The sequence below is a fragment of the Ranitomeya variabilis genome, chromosome 2 (genome assembly GCF_051348905.1).
Source record: "Ranitomeya variabilis isolate aRanVar5 chromosome 2, aRanVar5.hap1, whole genome shotgun sequence".
Taxonomy (NCBI): Eukaryota; Metazoa; Chordata; class Amphibia; order Anura; family Dendrobatidae; genus Ranitomeya; species Ranitomeya variabilis.
The window spans coordinates 197,697,578-197,717,459 of NC_135233.1; the positions used below are offsets into that span (position 1 = coordinate 197,697,578).

Here is a 19,882-nt window from a genome sequence, read left to right on the forward strand (position 1 = left end):
AATACATGTCGTATAACAAAGGACTAGTACAGTACATATAATACAGGAAGAGACTAGTACAGCACATATAATACAGGAAGAGACTAGTACAGCACATATAATACAGGAAGAGACTAGTGCAATACATGTCGTATAACAAAGGCCTAGTACAGTACATAAAATACAGTAAGAGACTAGTACAGCACATATAATACACGAAGGGACTAGTGCAATGCATGTCATATAACAAAGGACTAGTACAGTACATATAATACAGGAAGAGACCAGTGCAATACATGTCGTCTAACAAAGGACTAGTACAGTACATAAAATACAGGAAGAGACTAGTACAGTACATATAATACAGGAAGAGACCAGTGCAATACATGTCGTCTAACAAAGGACCAGTACAGTACATATAATACAGGAAGAGACTAGTGCAGTACATATAATACAGGAAGGGGCTAGTACAGTACATATAATACAGGACGAGACTAGTGCAATACATGTCGTATAACAAAGGACTAGTACAGCACATATAATACACGAAGGGACTAGTGCAATGCATGTCATATAACAAAGGACTAGTACAGTACATATAATACAGGAATGAACTAGTGCAATACATGTCGTATAACAAAGGACCAGTACAGTACATATAATACAGGTAGTGACCAGTACAGTACATGTAGTATAACAAAGGACCAGTACAGTACATATAATACAGGAAGAGACCAGTGCAATACATGTCGTCTAACAAAGGACCAGTACAGTACATATAATACAGGAAGGGACCAGTGCAATACATGTCGTCTAACAAAGGACCAGTACAGTACATATAATACAGGAAGGGACTAGTACAGTACATATAATACAGGAAGAGACTAGTACAGTACATATAATAGAGGAAGGGACTAGTGCAATACATGTCGTATAACAAAGGACCAGTACAGTACATATAATACAGGAAGGGACTAGTACAGTACATATAATACAGGAAGAGACCAGTGCAATACATGTCGTATAGCAAAGGACTAGTACAGTACATATAATACAGGAAGAGACTAGTACAGTACATGTAGTATAACAAAGTAATAATAATAATCTTTATTTTTATATAGCGCTAACATATTCCGTAGCGCTTTACAGGTTGCACACATTATCATCACTGTCCCCATTGGGGCTCACAATCTAAATTCCCTATCAGTATGTCAAAGGACCAGTACAGTACATATAATACAGGAAGGGACCAATACAGTACATATAGTATAACAAAGAACCAGTACAGTACATATAATACAGGCAGAGACTAGTGCAGTATATATAATACAGGTAGTGACCAGTGCAATACATGTAGTACAGACAGGGATCAATATAGCACATAGAGTACAGGTAGAAACCAGTAAAACATACGGTATGTAGTACAGGCATAGACCAGTACAGCACATGTAGTGCACGTAGTATAGGTAGGAAATAGTACAGCACAAGCAATACCAGTACGGATCAGTAAAGTACATATAGAACAGGAAGGGACAAGTGCAATACAGTGCAGCAGATGACACAGCAGTGCAGGTACAGTGGGTACGGAAAGTATTCAGACCCCTTTACATTTTTCACTCTTTGTTTCATTGCAGCCATTTGGTAAATTCTATAAAGTTCATTTTTTTCCCATTAATGTACACTCTGCACCCCATCTTGACTGAAAAAACCAGAACTGTAGTAATTTTTGCAAATTTATTAAAAAAGAAAAACCGAAATATCACATGGTAATAAGTATTCAGACCCTTTGCTCAGTATGGAGTAGAAGCACCTTTTGAGCTAGTATAGCCATGAGTCTTCTTGGGAATGATGCAACAAGTTTTTCACACCTGGATTTGGGGATCCTCTGCCATTCTTCCTTGCGGATCCTCTCCAGTTCCGTCAGGTTGGATGTGAACGTTGGTGGACAGCCATTTTCAGGTCTCTCCAGAGATGCTCATTTGGGTTTAGGTCAGGGCTCTGGCTGGGCCAGTCAAGAGTGGTCACAGAGTTGTTCTGGAGCCTCTCCTTTGTTATTTTAGCTGTGTGCTTAGGGTCATTGTCTTGTTGGAAGGTGAACCTTCGGCCAAGTCTGAGGTCCAGAGCACTCTGGAAGAGGTTTTCATCCAGGATATCTCTGTACTTGGACGCATTCATATTTCCTTCAGTGACAACCAGTCATCCTGTCCCTGCAGCTGAAAAACACCCCCATAGCATGATGCTGCCACCACTATGTTTCACTGTTGGGATTGTATTGGGCAGGTGATGAGCAGTGCCTGGTTTTCTCCCCACAATTCGCTTAGAATTATCACCAAAAAGATCTATCTTCATCTCATCAGACCAGAGAATCTTATTTCTCATAGTCTTGGAATCCTTCATGTGTTTTTTAGCAAACTCTATGCAGCTTTCATATGTCTTGCACTGAGGAGAGGCTTCCGTCGGGCCACTCTGCCATAAAGGCGCGACTGGTGGAGGGCTGCAGTGATAGTTGACTTTGTGGAACTTTCTCCCATCTCCCTACTGCATCTCTGGAGCTCAGCCACAGTGATCTTGGGGTTCTTATTTACCTCTCTCACCAAGGCTCTTCTCCAACAATTGCTCAGTTTGGCTGGACAGTCAGGTCTAGGAAGACTTCTGGTGGTCCCAAACTTCTTCCATTTAAGGATTATGGAGGCCACTGTGCTCTTAGGAACCTTGAGTACTGCAGAAATTTTTTTGTAACCTTGGCCAGATCTGTGCCTTGCCACAATTCTGTCTCTGAGCTCCTTGGCCAGTTCCTTTGACCTCATGATTCTCATTTGGTCTGACATGCACTGTGAGCTCTGAGGTCTTATATAGACAGGTGTGCGCCTTTCCAAATCAAGTCCTATCAGTTTAATTAAACACAGCTGGACTCCAATGAAGGAGTAGAACCATCTCAAGGAGGATCACACGGAAATGGACAGCATGTGACTTAAATATGAGTGTCTGAGCAAAGGGGCTGAATACTTATGACCACGTGATATTTCAGTTCTTCTTTTTTAATAAATTTGCAAAAATTTCTACATTTCTGTTTTTTTCAGTCGAGATGGGGTGCAGAGTGTACATTAATGGGAAACAATGAACTTTTTTGAATTTACCAAATGGCTGCAATGAAACAAAGAGTGGAAAATGTAACGGGGTGTGAATACTTTCACTCCCACTGTAGTGTGCACAGACAGCAGTGCAGGACATGTGTCACACTGTACAGCACAGTTACACCTCTGTGCCATGTGTCAGACATGCAGGACTAGGCAGCAATGTTAGGCAGTGCAGTGATGCAGTCTCTGGTTATAACTATATAATTATTCGCTTTCCTCTTCACTAATGGGATCCATGGATTCACAATTTACCGTGCGTGCTCATTGGTGAATCTACCAGCCAATCACAAGCACAATGGATCATCAATGTCTGCGCTATTTTAAGTTAAAAGAAATCTGAAATGACGTCTTATTTAATTCAGGTTTTAGGCTAAAGGTATTAAAAAATACATTTTTTTCATATTCAATAACTATTTTTAAGAAAATCTTGCCAGTTTCCCACTTTCCAGGAGGCCTAATATTAGTGTCCTGCGCCATGTTGTGCACATTAGGCCCTGCTGAATTCCATCACAGCATTGGGTGAGCATGAAGAAAAGGGAGAGGAGGTGAGCTTTGTTATCATCTATGGTGCACGGTGGCTCCCGTGTAATCAGCTGTGGACACAGATGTCATCTGTCAGTGACATTCCATCTGTGATGATAATGAGACTGCTGAAAAGTCATCTGAAATATGAGTCTAATACTAGGCCTAGTGTTCAGTGTGAATATTGCAAGATTTCTGATAGTGATATGATATGGAAATTTGAAAAAGATTTTTTTTTTTTATAAAAAATACATTTGACAGCCTGATTTAAACGCTGGGTCATTGTCTGAATATACATCCCCTTTTAATGTAATTTTAAGTTACAACAGCCGTGGAAACGTCACGGTCACTTAAAATTATAGATGTATTTAGGATAAAAGATAAATTATAAAAACAATTGCATTACAGGATGCAGCAAGGCTGCAGAAACTGCAATGTCTGAATCTGATCTTAGAGTAAAAAGCTGCCTTCAAAATTTCTGCTGTCGTCACTAGAAATAGTCAGGTATATTGTCATTAACTCCTTCGCTGACTTCCTGTAAGACTGCGGCTGGGTAAGTGCTTTGGAATTAGTGACCCTTCTCCAAACAAAACTCCTCTGGCTGAGAGGGACAGTGTCAATCGCAAATGTTTTTTTGCTTTCGTGCCAGCAAGGGTTAATAACCACAACATCAAACCCAAATCAAATCAAAAGGCACACAAAACTGAACAATCTATGTCGTTCCAGCAAGGGTTAATGTCAGTTTCCTTGCTGGAAGCTGCTGAGTTGCTAGATCAGCTGATGTGGGTGGTGACCACTCCTTTCATCCTTTAAATAGTCACATGACGCATCAGCTGACGGTTGGTAATAATGTCACGACCACAAGGGTCAGTTCAGCGGACAGCACAACAAACACCAACAACGGGATGGGAAAAGGGGGAGGAAGGCCTAACCAACCTGTAACTATCACTAAGCTCCCCTAACGCCCTATGCAGGTCCTTTCCCCCGTCGCCATGACATACCTCATCCCTAGCTGTCACCTCACTAAACCATGGCTAGTGTACTGACCGGCAAGGACGCTAGCCTCACCACTGCAGATTATACAAACACAGGGAATAGTGACAAGACATGAGTGACATGAGACAGACAAGGTAAGTAAACAAGCAACTTAGCTCCAGGCTACACTGCAAAGCTCCACACCGCAGGGGATACGGAAACAGGGCCCCAAACTCCCCAGAAGTAGCAGATTCAGCGCTGACACCACGACTGGTCTCCAGAGAAAACTATATTACCAACAGTCAGCTGATGCGTCATGTGACTCTTTAAAGGATGGTCACCACCCACATCAGCAGATCTAGCAACACAGCAGCTTCCAGCAGCAAGCTGCCAGCAAGGAAATTAACATTGAACCTTGCAGCCGCGGCTGTCCCCACCCGAATGTCCCAGCTTCATATATGTCTATGAAAGGGCCAGGGCCAGTCCGTGCATTTCGGTCTGCGCTTGGACTGATTTGCACGGATGTCTGCGTCAGCCCATAGTGAGATGATGACCACTGCAGAACTTTCCTCTTCCTGACGCCTTTCCCAGGTCATAAATGACAACATTCTATAAAAGTAACACAATGCACTTACACCGAATCATCAGCAAAGTGAAGATGGCTGAAGGAGTAGGGTCGATCTAGGATAATAGAGGATGTGGTTGATGATACTGTTCCACGTCTGGATTCTGGATGTAATAAAACATATTATGATGAGCCATGTTATACCACGATCGGTCAGCAATAATTACATAGAAATGATTACCATAGACAAAAAAATGTCATGTAACATAACAAAATCAGATCCCTCGCTTGTTCTGCACCTTTGTGCTCAGTGATTGGCTGCAGCGGTGATGTGAGCCGTCGACTTTACATCAGTGATGCAGCCAAAGCACTGAGAATGGAGCGGCTGTGCTACACATAGCATGGCTTCAGCCCTGCTACATATAGCAGAAATCACAATCTCCTATCCACAGGCCGGGGTTCATAGGAGATTCACAATGACAAGCATCGGGGTCTTCTGCAGACCCCAGGCTGTCATGACAACCCATTGGTGCCCCACGATCAGGGGCGCTAAAGGGCGGGACTTGTGACGAGCTTCCAGCCGGTGCGTGTTAAATGTCAGTGATTAACAGCAGCATTTAACTGGCTAACAGCCGCAGGTGGATCTCGGATCCATCCGTGGCTGTTAGAGGCACTTGATGGCTGATCAGATCAGCTGCCTTGTGTGGAGAAAGATAAGAGCTCAGTGCTGGAGTCTGCATCAAAGGCAGGGAGATGACCGATGACGTCCAAGATCGCAAAGGGGTTAAATACATGTCTGACAGTGTCTGTCGATACTTGTCACCCACAGACTATAGCTTATAAAATATGTCATGAAAATCTAGATACCATTATAGCCATATGCAATTATTAGGTATCCATCACAGCTTCAATTTAATGGGAATGTGTCACCAGGTTTTTCCTACCCCATGTGAGAGCAGCATAACGCACGGACACAGACTCCGATTCCAGAAATGTGTCATGTCATGTCCCACGACTTGGGAAATCATTCAATGTTTGCATTGCTTGTGTTCTATCCTTCTTTCTAGGCAGAAGTTTGCCTTTCCCTGTATTTTGTCCCAACTCTCTCACTGTAGTCCTGTGATGTATGTTTGTTCACGCCCTTATTCTCCATTTTGTTATCATCCTTCCATCTGTATGCATCCTATTACATGTCCTCTGTTGAATATTCCTTTTTACCTGCTGCTTTCATCATAATACAAGAATTTCAGTTAAAGCAATCCTCTTTTCCTGGAGTCTTCTTACATGAGAACGTGGCTGAGTTAAGCTATCTGATAAATCGGTATGAACGTGAGTACAGGTCAATACGGAAGCGCCCAAAAGAATAGGTCTATCCAGGCACCACTGCGTTCTACATACCCATGAGTCAGAATAGTAAAAAGGAATATCCTGCCTTCAGAGACAGTAACTCAAGGTCTGTGCTGAACCTCAGTGGAAAAGGACATTTCCCAGATACACAGTAACCCAGTTCCCAGCCAGACCCCAGCGTGCATAGAAGCCACACACTGCAGATAAACAGTGAGAAGTATAACCCTCATCATCCACTCTTCCTGCCTGCAATCAAATCATGTCTGAAGCAAGGTATACAATATCCCTACCAGACTTACAAACACAGGAAAGAGACCCAGATCCCCATCCACCAGCTAGTGAAAGAGGAAAACGTACCGTTAAACCTACATGGAAAGTCATGGAGAATTTAGAGACTGAAAAATGTGTTGTATATAGTGATGTGTCTTCACTATGGGAGAAAGTGCTGAGTCACATAGACACTGTATCAAGGCCTGCTTCTCATGAGTTACCACTTGAGGGAGCCCTAGAACAATTATGCACAGCATACCAAAGGTATATGGAGAAGACTGACCAATACATTATTCTCCTGAAGAAACTGAATCTGCCAGAGACTTTAAAAGAATTGCAAAGTTTCCAGCAGCTTAATTCTGAAAGAGACTACACCGTACGCGACATTAAGACAAAGATGGAGGCTAAAATTGCACGGACACCAGATGCATCATCTCGCTCATCCAAATCGTCTAAGCACTCAAAACGCTCATCTAGGTCAAGTTCATCAAAATATTCCACTCTCAGCCAGCAGCTTATAAGGGCACGTGCTAAGGCAGAAACGTCTAAGATACAAGCAGCCTTTGCGCAAAGGAGAGCAGAAATGGACGCAGCCACAGCACAAAAGAGAGCAGAAATGGCAGAAATGGACGCAGCCACAGCACAAAAGAGAGCAGAAATGGATGCAGCCACAGCACAAAAGAGAGCAGAAATGGCAGAAATGGATGCAGCCACAGCACAAAAGAGAGCAGAAATGGATGCGGATGCAGCACGCAAGGAAGCTCTGGAGAAGGAATGTGAGCACGCAACAGCCATGGCGGAGTTAAGGATCCTGGAGCGAGCTATCAGTGGGAGTCAAAGAGACAGCATCAGTTTGTGTGAAGTGGAGGCGGAGGACCCTATTGAACGCACAAGAGACTACGTGCTAAGCCAAAATGGCGAACCGCAGATCATCACTAACACTCCTGATGGCGTTCATGCTTCTCCAGGGCACCAGGATGCCGATCCACTTACAGAACCCTACACTCAAGGTCAGTACAATGCTCCCAAACTTGAACTTCCTTCGTATTCCGGTATGCGCCAAGACCCTGCATCTCATCAAACTCCACAGGCTATTATCTGCACGCAACCCAATATACCGGCAGGTCATTATACTCTCGACAACTGCATAGTGCCAGCTCCGCATGTAGCAGAGACTATACCCACCAAACCGGTTGCTGGACTAAATGCATATGCCACTCCATACTTACCCACGTTTCAAGGCCAAGACATCTCCACCCCTATGTACAACACCGCTCAGCCCACATTCGTGCATCCTAAGTCAGAAAGAACAGACATGTCCGACTTCGCAAGGTACATGATTCGCCGCGAACTTACTAAAACCGGTCTCACAAGGTTTGACGACCAACCTGAAAATTACAGAGGTTGGAAAAATGCCTTTAGAACCGTAACTAGTGACCTTGGCATCACTGCTGCCGAAGAGCTGGACCTGCTAATCAGATGGCTAGGACCACAATCCACAGAGCGTGTCAAGAGACTCAGGTCTGTACATACCAGTAATCCAATGGCTGGTCTCATGGCTGCATGGGAAAGACTAGAGAAAAACTTTGGCAGTCCAGAAGCCATAGAGGATGCACTGTTCAAGCGTCTACAGAGTTTTCCAAAGATATCAAGCAAGGACAGTTCAAAGTTCCTAGAGCTCAGTGACTTGCTGTTAGAGCTCCAGCTGGCCAAGGCAGACACCCACCTACCTGGCCTCAGCTACCTGGACACTGCTCGTGGAGTAAATCCCATTATCTCCAAGCTACCGTACAATATACAAGAAAAGTGGACTACACTAGGGTCAAAATATAAGAAAGACCATCAAGTGTCATTTCCTCCATTCTCTTACTTCTGTGAGTTTATAAAAGATGTGGCAGAGCGCAAGAACGACCCAAGCTTTTCCTACCAAGAATCCAGTGGCCCAGCTTCACCTCCTTCTAAATACGTGAGCGCACGCTCGAATGATAGAAACCGCAGGGGTCCAGTGTTAGTGAAGAAGACGGATATTCTTCCCTTACCAACATCACCCCCAGACAAGAGTAACAAGGGTGAAAAGATAGAGAACCCAAATCGTGAGTGTCCCATCCACAAGAAGCCACATCCCTTAAAAAAGTGCATTGGCTTCAGGAAGAAACCGCTCCAAGAACGCAAGGAACTTCTAAAGAAGTTCGGGGTATGCTACAGATGTTGTGCTTCTACTGAACACCTTGCTAAAGACTGTAAAACTACAATTAAGTGCATGGAGTGTGACAGTGAGGACCACGTACAAGCACTCCACCCATTCCGTCCTGACTCTACACTTACTCCTTCCCCCACCACGAGCCATGGCGGGGAGGACGCAGCTCAAACTGCAAGCCATGCCACAATATCTTCTTCATGCACAGAAGTCTGCGGAGAAGACCTCTGGGACAAGTCCTGTGTGAAGATTTGCCTGGTGAACGTATATCCCAACGGTCACCCAGAGAAAGCCGTGAAGGTGTACGTCCTTCTGGATGATCAGAGCAACCGATCACTTGCAAGGTCAGAACTCTTTGATGTTTAACTTAAAGGGAAATGCTTACCCTTACACCTTAGGTACCTGCAGTGGTGTTACAGAGGTTTATGGGAGAAGGGCCAGTGGTCTTACAGCGACATCTCTCGAGAACACCGTCGAGATACCGTTACCTACACTGGTCGAGTGCAACCAGATTCCATCCAATCGAGAAGAGATCCCAACGCCAGAGGCTGCTCTTCATCACCAACATCTCAAGGGGATAGCAAACAAGATACCAGCCCTCAACAACAATGCAGATATCCTGATTCTGCTTGGCAGAGACATTCTCCGGCTGCACAAGGTGCGTCAGCAAATTAACGGACCACACGATGCACCATTTGCCCAACGCTTAGATCTAGGCTGGGTAATCATAGGCAATGTTTGCATACATAAGATGAAGAGACCTAACAACATCTCCTCTTACAAAACACACATCTTGTCAAATGGTCGCAGCACTCATTTCCAACCATGCCCACATCACTACTGGGTGAAAGAGAAAGTGAGCAACACCAAGTGGCAACAGGAATCCTTCAACAACATGAACACGTTCCAGTCCTGGGAAGAAAACCTCGGGTCATCAGTGTTCGATTCCACAAGTAATGACAACAAGTTGGCACCCACAAGGGAAGATAAAGAATTTATAAAGGTTATGGATAAAGAATTTGTTCAAGACGACTCCAACAGTTGGGTAGCTCCTTTACCCTTTCGTTTCCCAAGTGAGGTTGCCGAACAACCTGCAGCAAGCAACTGCAAGGTTCTCATCCTTAAAGCGTACCCTAAAGAGGAAACCAGAGATGGAGAAGCATTTCATTGACTTTATGCAGAACATCTTTGACAGAAATCATGCTGAACCTGCGCCACCACTGAGAGAGGGAGAAGAATGTTGGTATCTTCCATCCTTTGGTGTCTATCACCCTCGCAAGCCTAACCAGATCAGAGTGGTGTTTGACTCCAGTGCTCAGTTTGAAGGCCTCTCTCTCAATAACCTGCTCCTAACTGGGCCCAACCTGAACAACAGCCTCCTTGGAGTATTGATCCGCTTCAGACAAGAACCTGTTGCCATAATGGCCGACATTCAGCAGATGTTTCATTGCTTCATTGTGAAAGAAGACAACAGAAACTATCTTAGGTTCCTATGGCACAAAGACAACAATGTCAACAATCAGGTCATAGACTACCGGATGAAGGTCCATGTCTTCGGCAACAGTCCCTCACCTGCTGTGGCGATCTATGGACTGAGACGGACAGCCCAGGAAGGTGAGAGAGAGTACGGTTCCGATGCTCGGCAATTTGTAGAGAAGAACTTCTACGTGGACGATGGGCTCAAGTCCTTGCCCACAAGCGAAGATGCAATTGACCTACTCTCCAGGACACAGGAAATGCTATCCACATCAAACCTCAGACTCCACAAGATTATCTCTAACAGTCAAGAGGTAATGAACGTGTTTCCATCTGAAGACCATGCCACAAACCTAAAGGACCTCAACTTGGGTTCTGATGTTTCTCCAGCCACATTTCTCACACAGAAGATTAGAGCTGCTACAGTTCCACCTGGGAACTTCGATAACAAGGACATTTACAGACGTCAGTGGAGGCAAGTACAACACCTGGCTAACGTGTTTTGGCATCGATGGAAGACCAAATATTTGCACTTGCTTCAAAACCGTCACAAATGGCAGACGCCCAGTCCCAATCTCCAAGAAGGAGACCTTGTTCTCTTAAAGGATAAAGAGGCTCATCGTAATGACTGGCCAATGGGACTTATTACCAAGGTCTTACCCAGTGAGGACGGAAAGACTCGTAAGGTAGAAGTTAAGGTGACAAAAGGGGGCTCTACCCGAACCTTCTTCCGCCCGGTCACTGAACTCGTGCTGCTTCTACGAAAGGAGGACATCACATGAACTGAACATGCTCCTGGACGTTGCTCACGGCGGGGAGCATTCCTCTTCATTCTCCAGTTTATTGAACTGTTAACATTCCCATTGGATTCTGGGTTGGTGGAAGAGTTGGCATGTTTGCGGCTTCCCCAATCTGAAGATGGGTTTAATATATTTGGACTTATACTTCGGTGTGATCTACGGGTCAACAACAACGAGTTGGACTTAAAAATCTTTGATGTTTATTATTGCATGCATGTTTTCTTCCTCTTGTTTTTTCAGGTTCGAACGGCTTCGAAGAATTTCGGACATCGTGAAATCCAAGGATTTCAGATGGGGAGTGTCATGTCCCACGACTTGGGAAATCATTCAATGTTTGCATTGCTTGTGTTCTATCCTTCTTTCTAGGCAGAAGTTTGCCTTTCCCTGTATTTTGTCCCAACTCTCTCACTGTAGTCCTGTGATGTATGTTTGTTCACGCCCTTATTCTCCATTTTGTTATCATCCTTCCATCTGTATGCATCCTATTACATGTCCTCTGTTGAATATTCCTTTTTACCTGCTGCTTTCATCATAATACAAGAATTTCAGTTAAAGCAATCCTCTTTTCCTGGAGTCTTCTTACATGAGAACGTGGCTGAGTTAAGCTATCTGATAAATCGGTATGAACGTGAGTACAGGTCAATACGGAAGCGCCCAAAAGAATAGGTCTATCCAGGCACCACTGCGTTCTACATACCCATGAGTCAGAATATGTCACTTACTGGGCTGCTTGCTGCAGTTTTGATAAAATCAGTTTTCTCTGCTGCAGATCTACAGGTTCTCTGAATGCTGAGCCCTGTATAACCCAGCACATATCTCCTATTAGCTGCTTTCTTTGTACAATTACACAAACCCCAGATGAAGGCTCAGCAAAACACACACTGGAAGTTTCTAGTGATAATATCCTGCTTAACAAAACTACAGCAAGCAGCCCAATAAGTGACACATCACTGGAATCAGGTTCTCTGTCAATATGTCATGCTGATCTCTACATTATTATACCACTACATTATGCCACTCTCAGATTAGGTGGCAAAACCCGGAGAAAGATTCCCAATCCCTTCGCATGAGCTGCAATACGAGAAATAGCCCAACGGCTTAAAGGCAAAAGAGCAACTTGGTAAAAAAGTTGTTTTAGAATAATTTTTCATGTTAAATTTGATTGGATCAATAAAAAAATAGTTGCATAGCTGTGCATACTCTTTACATGGGACATCCAATGCTCCCCTATATAAAGGTCTGGCTAGACTCAACAAGAAATGCCATGGAAAAATGAAAAAAAGAAAAGAAAACAAACGATAAAAAAAGAAGAAAGAAATACCATGAGTTCAAAGTCCTCAAACCACAGAGGATAATCTCTACAGTGACCAGTTACCCATGCGCTCCAGTTCTTTGTTGAAGTCTTCTGAGCTTTCCTTCAGGTTTGGTGATGTTGCTGAGTTGCTGAACACTTGTGTTTGTTTGTTTTGCTCGTCCACAACTAAATTGGAAAATATAATTATGTGCCATTAGTAAAGATTACGTGCGCAACGTCTAACTGTAAACCATTCGAGTATGTCTTACCCTTTTCCGCCTGCTCGATGATGTGCTTCAGAGCCTTCTTCAGGCTGTTGGCCCTCAAGATTAGCTGCTCTTTAGATTGGAACATTTTTGCTACATCGTCCTTTTCATTCAGCTCTTTGCCATTTTCCTTCAGGGCAGAGTCTGGGTGAAGGGTTTGGGGTGAGGGAGACAATAATGCCAACGACTCTTCATTAAGAGCTCGTACCAGCGAATCTAGCTTTTCGTTAAGCATTGAACACTGTAAAAGATTGGAAACGTGATTATTTTTATGGTTGTATGGTGAAATCTGCATTTTGTATGTTCCTCTTGATCCGCTTGGATGTAACCCAGATATTCCAATTTCTCTATATTCCAAAAGTACAGCCCCCCGAAGAAGCACATCACGCGAAACGCGCGTCGGGGCCTATTGCTGGATACTGACCACACAAGAACACACATGGGTAAGCCCAATAGATGTTATAGCATTTAATTACTATTGCACTTTATGGGCATTGTTGCAATACTAGGGAGATTTAGGAGGGATTGGGATAGGCACAGTATACGCCATTTGCTGTTACTTTCTCTAGATATCCTTGTCTTTCCTCGGTTCCCCTCCCATTTACACCCAGCAGTATACTTTGCTGCTTGGGTGACATAAATTGCCTGGGCTGTTGACATGTAAAACCCTTACTATATTATGTGTATGTTACTATGTGGTTGGTTGTCATTCACCTTGTCCTCATCAATTTTGTTATTATATGTATTAAATATTTATGTATGTCATTTACAAAATAAATTTACACTTGTTTAGCAATGAGTGTCATGCGTTTATATGGGGCATCAGGCTCTTGGTAGTTGATAGGATTTCTAATATTTGGGGAGTTTGCCCCCCCCTTTTCCCGTGTAGGAGTGCTATGGGCACTCCTTGTGACAGGGATTGTTTGAGTAAATGTTACATCCACAGATTCGGTTTTTGTAAAGTATTAGCACTATTGCCATGAAAAACTTTAGATTTATTTATGTACTTGGCTGGGTACTTTCAATATTTTGTATATTTGGTATTTTATTTTCCAGACTTGCTGTCATGATCCAGTCCGGGGTTTGTTTCTGATTATTCTCTCCCTGGAATGGTCATGCAGGTGTTAATCTTCCTTGCCTCGTTTTGGGATCTGTCTGGCTATTTCAGTCCGCTGTTACCTGCAAGCAGTGTCAGTTATAACTCCTGTCTCTGGCTTGAGCAGCTGACCCCGTTATACCCTGATTTGTTCTCTGCCCGTTTACCTAGGTCCTGTTCCTGTTTTCCCCTGTCACTTCGCTCATTGTAGTACTCGCTCTCTGTATTGTGAATTTTTGGTGTTTGACTCGGCTTGTCCTCTGACCTGTTTGACTGTCCTGAGTTTCTGGCTTTCCTGCTCCCGATCGGCTCTGACTTCTTTGGCTTGTTTCTGACACGTGTATTGCTGTTATCTCTTGTACTTCATTCCTTCTCTGTTGCTGACCCGGCTTTTTCTGCTACTCTTTCACCATCTAGTGGCTTCTGCCTGCTGCTCTGTGTTTTCACTGCGAGCGTACCTGTTTTCCTTCTCCCGCACCCCTGATGGAGGTTGTGTGCTACTGCACTGCAGCAGGCATTACGCTTGCTTTATTTAGCATGCATGCTGCAGGCTCTGAGCTGAGTGGGTGTTACCTATGAAGAATTGCCTGATTCTCCACCATTGCACATCTCTCAATAAACCTGTATTACAGTATGTGTACACTTTTTTTGGGTGGATTCCGCCTGAAAAAGAACTAAAAAGTGTTCAAAAGAACGTAAAAACCACTTCCTGTTAACACGTTCAGTCTTTTGGAACTTCTTTTTAACCGCTTCAGGCTTCGAAAGCCATGAAGCCATTAAAAGTAGTAACTGGTCCATCCTTTTGGGGGGGTTTGGCTTGAAACCAGCCGCTATTTTATATATAGAAAGTAGAAAAAAGATGCCGGCATCAAAGCCACTGCAAAAGGACCAATACAAAAGGTCACTGCTTCAGGGAATGTACTGCGGGTGTTTTCCTGAAGTGTCTTCCAACAGCAAAAACTATGAGACTAAAAGACGCCTTGTGCCCACACCCTAAGAAAGGTTTCTATTCCACACTCTAAAACCATACTAATAGCTCTATCATTAAAAAAAAAAATGTAATTGGTTGGATAATTTCTCATTTTTTCTTTTATTTTCAATACTTTCTTTCTCTAACATGAATGCGTTTCGAGCTGCAAGCTCTGAGTTGAGTGGGTGTTACCTGTGAAGCATTATCCAACTCTCTCCATTATGACACATCTCTCAATAAACCTTTAGAATGCTTTCTATTCAAAACTGCAACAATAACGGAGAGTAAATGTCTCTGTATTTCTGTCTTTTGTTGTCGTGAAAATTTAAAGCACAAGTGTCCTAATGCAGCAAAGTGAAATGCTACCTTTCTAGACATGTTATCGGCTTCTTCGCGGTTTTCAGCGGCTTGCTCATAAGCCTTTCCTACTTCTGTTATAAAATCATTCACAGAAATGCACAAAAACCTGCAGGCGGGTAACAAAAACAGTACAGTAAGAATAAAATCACAAGATAATTGCATATTGTATTGTTTAAAATGTCATAAAAAAAGCAACATTACTCTCATTACTAAAAGTTAATTAATCAATAAAGAATGGGTTTGATGGCACAAATTTGGGCATAAAAATATGGATTTTTGGCATTTAATCTGAAAATTTGGCTTAGATAATTAAAAAGTTTCAGTAAAGAAAGTTTTTCCTTTAATATTAATATTATTATGCAATTTTCTAAGTAAATCATCGACAGGAGAATGATCTGTCCAGACAGAAAACAAATCTTCAATTGTGGCGGAAATGAACAATTTGGACAAGATTCTTTAATGGGGCTGTTCTCAAGTTTGGAAGTTATTGGTGATAAGTTTCCGATTACTGGTGGATTGTCCGCCGTGGCCACCACCAATCTCGAGAACTCGGGGGCTGAATAGAGCGGAGGTCGATCATGCCCACTGCCTTTCCAATCATAGTAATTGGAGAATTGAAGATCAGGCTAGCGCTGCTCTTGTCAATCACCGATGTAACCATTAAGAAGTGGAGCAGTAATGAACATGATCGACCTCCGCTCCACTCACTCGGGATCTTGAGATTGGTGCAGGTCACAGCAGTTGCATCCCCAGGAAGTGGAAAGTTGTCCCTTGTCATATGCATAGAGGATAATTTCCAAATTGGAGAACACCCTATTAAAAAAAAAAAATAAAAATTGATGTAATTTGCAGTATGTTCTGTTCAGAACAATAACCTGAACAAAAGTACTAGGCAGGAAAAACAGCATAACTGGTACAATGTGAGCTTACTAGACCTACGAAAGAGGCCCAATGAAACAAGTGGCGACATTACCAGGAACGGTTCTTTGTAACATTATTGTCTGATAATAGTCCAGCGGCAAATGTTAGTGTGAACAGAGCCTATGTTGGTAAACCGTATCATTCACTTACTTGGCAGAAGAAATGACATCACAGTGCTTGTCTGATTCTAGGATCTTCGCCAGATGGAAGGCAACAGAATCGGCATATTGAGAAATCTGCATCTGCCAAAATAAAACGGGACAGTTTAGCAAAATGTCTGAAGGTGTAAAGTGCCGCAATGTGACAATGAGTAAAAATGCTTTAAAAAAGAAAAGCTAATATTAACAAAATGCAAAGTGAATGAACAAAAGAGAAATCTAAATCACATCAATATGCGGTGAAAAACAGCATTAAATCTTCTAGATATACTTCGAGGTAAATGTATGATTTGCCACAAATTTATTCTGCTGAAGGACAACGAGCCCCAACATACAGCCAATGTAATGAAAGGGGTTGTCCACTACTCAACCTGTTACACTTTGACCGTCTTCAGAAAAGAAGGGGGCCTCAAACTGTCCCTGGGACCCTAAATATCCCTGTCCTGGGGGTACTCCTCAGGGCCGCCATCAGGGCATTACTATCCTTACTACTGTATGGGGCCTGATGAACAGTAGCAAAAAGGGGGGCCCGGATGCGCTGGCAGCCCGGGCCCTCCTCCCTTGCTACTGCTGGTCGGGCCCCAGGCACAATAGTTCATGGCCGCTGCAAGCCAGATACATAACAACACTGCAGTGATTTAAAGATACAGCTACAGTGTTGTTAGTGCATCTGGCGTCCAGAAATGGGTGCTGTACCTTTAATCAGCAGCAGGCCCAAGTGCATCATGGTCCTGACGCCGGTCTTGTGACATGCTGCGCGCTCTTCTTAATGTAGGAGCACTGCAGAGCAGCATGTCATGTTTGTGGGAGACAGAAGAAGATACTGAAATCGGCGGTGAGCAGGGAGAGGAGGCGGGCAGTGTGTGAGGACTCAGAGGAGGCTGCAGAGAGGAGTGAGGTGACAGAGGAGACAGGAGGCTGCTAAGGGGAGGAGAGGGGAGGCTGCTGAGGTGAGGAGATGGGAGGCTGCTGAGGTGAGGTGAGGGGAGGCTGCTAAGGTGAGGAGAGGGGAGGCTGCTGAGGTGAGGAGATGGGAGGCTGCTGAGCTGAGGAGATGGGAGGCTGCTGAGGTGAGGAGATGAGAAGCTTATGAGGCGAGGAGATGAGAGGCTGCTGAGGTGAGGAGAGGGGAGGCTGCTGAGGTGAGTGAGGAGAGGGGAGGCTGCTGAGGTGAGGAGAGGGGAGGCTGCTGAGGTGAGGTGATGAGAGGCTGCTGAGGTGAGAAGATGAGAGACTGAGGCTGCTGAGGGGAAAAGAGGGGAGGCTGCTGAGGTGAGGAGAGGGGAGGCTGCTGAGGTGAGGAGATAAGAGGCTGCTGAGGTGAGGAGATGGGAGGCTGAGGCTGCTGAGGGAGAAGATGAGAGGATGCTGAGGTGAGGAGAGGGTAGGCTGCTGAGATGGATGAGGAGAGGGGAGGCTTCTGAGGTGAGGAGAGGGGAGGCTGCTGAGGTGAGGAGATAAGAGGCTGCTGAGGTGAGGAGATAGGCTGCTGAGGTGAAGAGAGGGGAGGCTGCTGAGGTGAAGAGAGGGGAGGCTGCTGAGGTGAGAAGATGGGAGGCTGCTGAGGTGAGAAGATGAGAGGCTGCTGAGGTGAGGAGATGGGAGTCTGCTGAGGTGAGTGAGGAGAGGGGAGGCTGCTGAGGGGAGGAGACAGAAGTCTGCTGAAGTGAGGAGAGGGGAGGCTGCTAAGGGGAGGATATGAGAGACTGCTGAGGTGAGTAGATGGGGGGCTGCTGAGGTGAGGAGAGGGGAGGCTGCTGAGCTGAGAAGATGGGAGGCTGCTGAGGTGAGAAGATGAGAGGCTGCTGAGGTGAGGAGATGGGAGTCTGCTGATGTGAGTGAGGAGAGGGGAGGCTGCTGAGGTGAGGAGACGGAAGTCTGCTGAAGTGAGGAGAGGGGAGGCTGCTAAGGGGAGGATATGAGAGACTGCTGAGGTGAGGAGATGGGGGGTGTTATGGTTCTCAATTGCAAGAGAACATAGCCCAGCATACATAGGAACTAGCTCTTGGAAGGATGGAAACTTAAACTGACCATGAACTAAACCTGCCGCACAACTAACAGTAGCCGGGTAGCGTAGCCTGCGTTTTATCCCTAGACGCCCAGCGCCGGCCGGAGGACTAACTAATCCTGGCAGAGGAAAACATAGTCCTGGCTCACCTCTAGAGAAATTTCCCCGAAAGGCAGACAGAGGCCCCCACATATATTGGCGGTGATTTAAGATGAAAATGACAAACGTAGTATGAAAATAGGTTTAGCAAAATCGAGGTCCGCTTACTAGATAGCAGGAAGACAGAAAGGGTACTTTCATGGTCAGCTGAAAACCCTATCAATACACCATCCTGAAATTACTTTAAGACTCTAGTATTAACTCATAACATCAGAGTGGCAATTTCAGATCACAAGAGCTTTCCAGACACAGAAACGAAACTGCAGCTGTGAACTGGAACAAAATGCAAAAAACAAACAAGGACAAAAGTCCGACTTAGCTGGAAGTTGTCTGGTAGCAGGAACATGCACAGAAAGGCTTCTGATTACAATGTTGACCGGCATGGAAGTGACAGAGGAGCAAGGTTAAATAGCGACTCCCACATCCTGATGGGAACAGGTGAACAGAGGGGATGATGCACACAAGTTCAATTCCACCAGTGGCCACCGGGGGAGCCCAAAATCCAATTTCACAACAGTACCCCCCCCTCAAGGAGGGGGCACCGAACCCTCACCAGAACCACCAGGGCGATCAGGATGAGCCCTATGAAAGGCACGGACCAGATCGGAGGCATGAACATCAGAGGCAGTCACCCAAGAATTATCCTCCTGACCGTATCCCTTCCATTTGACCAGATACTGGAGTTTCCGTCTGGAAACACGGGAGTCCAAGATTTTTTCCACAACGTACTCCAACTCGCCCTCAACCAACACCGGAGCAGGAGGCTCAACGGAAGGCACAACCGGTACCTCATACCTGCGCAACAATGACCGATGAAAAACATTATGAATAGAAAAAGATGCAGGGAGGTCCAAACGGAAGGACACAGGGTTAAGAATCTCCAATATCTTGTACGGGCCGATGAACCGAGGCTTAAACTTAGGAGAAGAAACCCTCATAGGGACAAAACGAGAAGACAACCACACCAAGTCCCCGACACAAAGCCGAGGACCAACCCGACGCCGGCGGTTGGCAAAAAGCTGAGTCTTCTCCTGGGACAACTTCAAATTGTCCACCACCTGCCCCCAAATCTGATGCAACCTCTCCACCACAGCATCCACTCCAGGACAATCCGAAGATTCCACCTGACCGGAGGAAAATCGAGGATGAAACCCCGAATTACAGAAAAAAGGAGACACCAAGGTGGCAGAGCTGGCCCGATTATTGAGGGCAAACTCCGCTAAAGGCAAAAAAGCAACCCAATCATCCTGATCTGCAGACACAAAACACCTCAAATATGTCTCCAAAGTCTGATTCGTCCGCTCGGTCTGGCCATTAGTCTGAGGATGGAAAGCAGACGAGAAAGACAAATCTATGCCCATCCTAGCACAGAATGCCCGCCA

General features: G+C 44.8%; 1 protein-coding gene across 10 annotated transcripts in view; it reads right to left on the reverse strand.

Annotated features, from left to right (window-relative positions):
- The window catches only part of LOC143804881 (diacylglycerol kinase eta-like), a 266,345-nt gene that overhangs the window by 53,213 nt on the left and 193,250 nt on the right, over positions 1 to 19,882 (reverse strand). For 8 of the 10 annotated variants that reach the window (XM_077283417.1, XM_077283420.1, XM_077283421.1 and 5 more), the window contains 5 exons: positions 16,326 to 16,417; positions 15,261 to 15,360; positions 12,832 to 13,069; positions 12,644 to 12,748; positions 5,249 to 5,342 (listed from right to left, as the gene is read on the reverse strand). In XM_077283417.1, the coding sequence (XP_077139532.1) occupies positions 5,249 to 5,342; positions 12,644 to 12,748; positions 12,832 to 13,069; positions 15,261 to 15,360; positions 16,326 to 16,417 (629 nt within the window). The remainder of the gene's footprint in view (positions 1 to 5,248; positions 5,343 to 12,643; positions 12,749 to 12,831; positions 13,070 to 15,260; positions 15,361 to 16,325; positions 16,418 to 19,882) is intronic. The other 2 variants (XM_077283423.1, XM_077283419.1) reach the window with 1 other exon arrangement.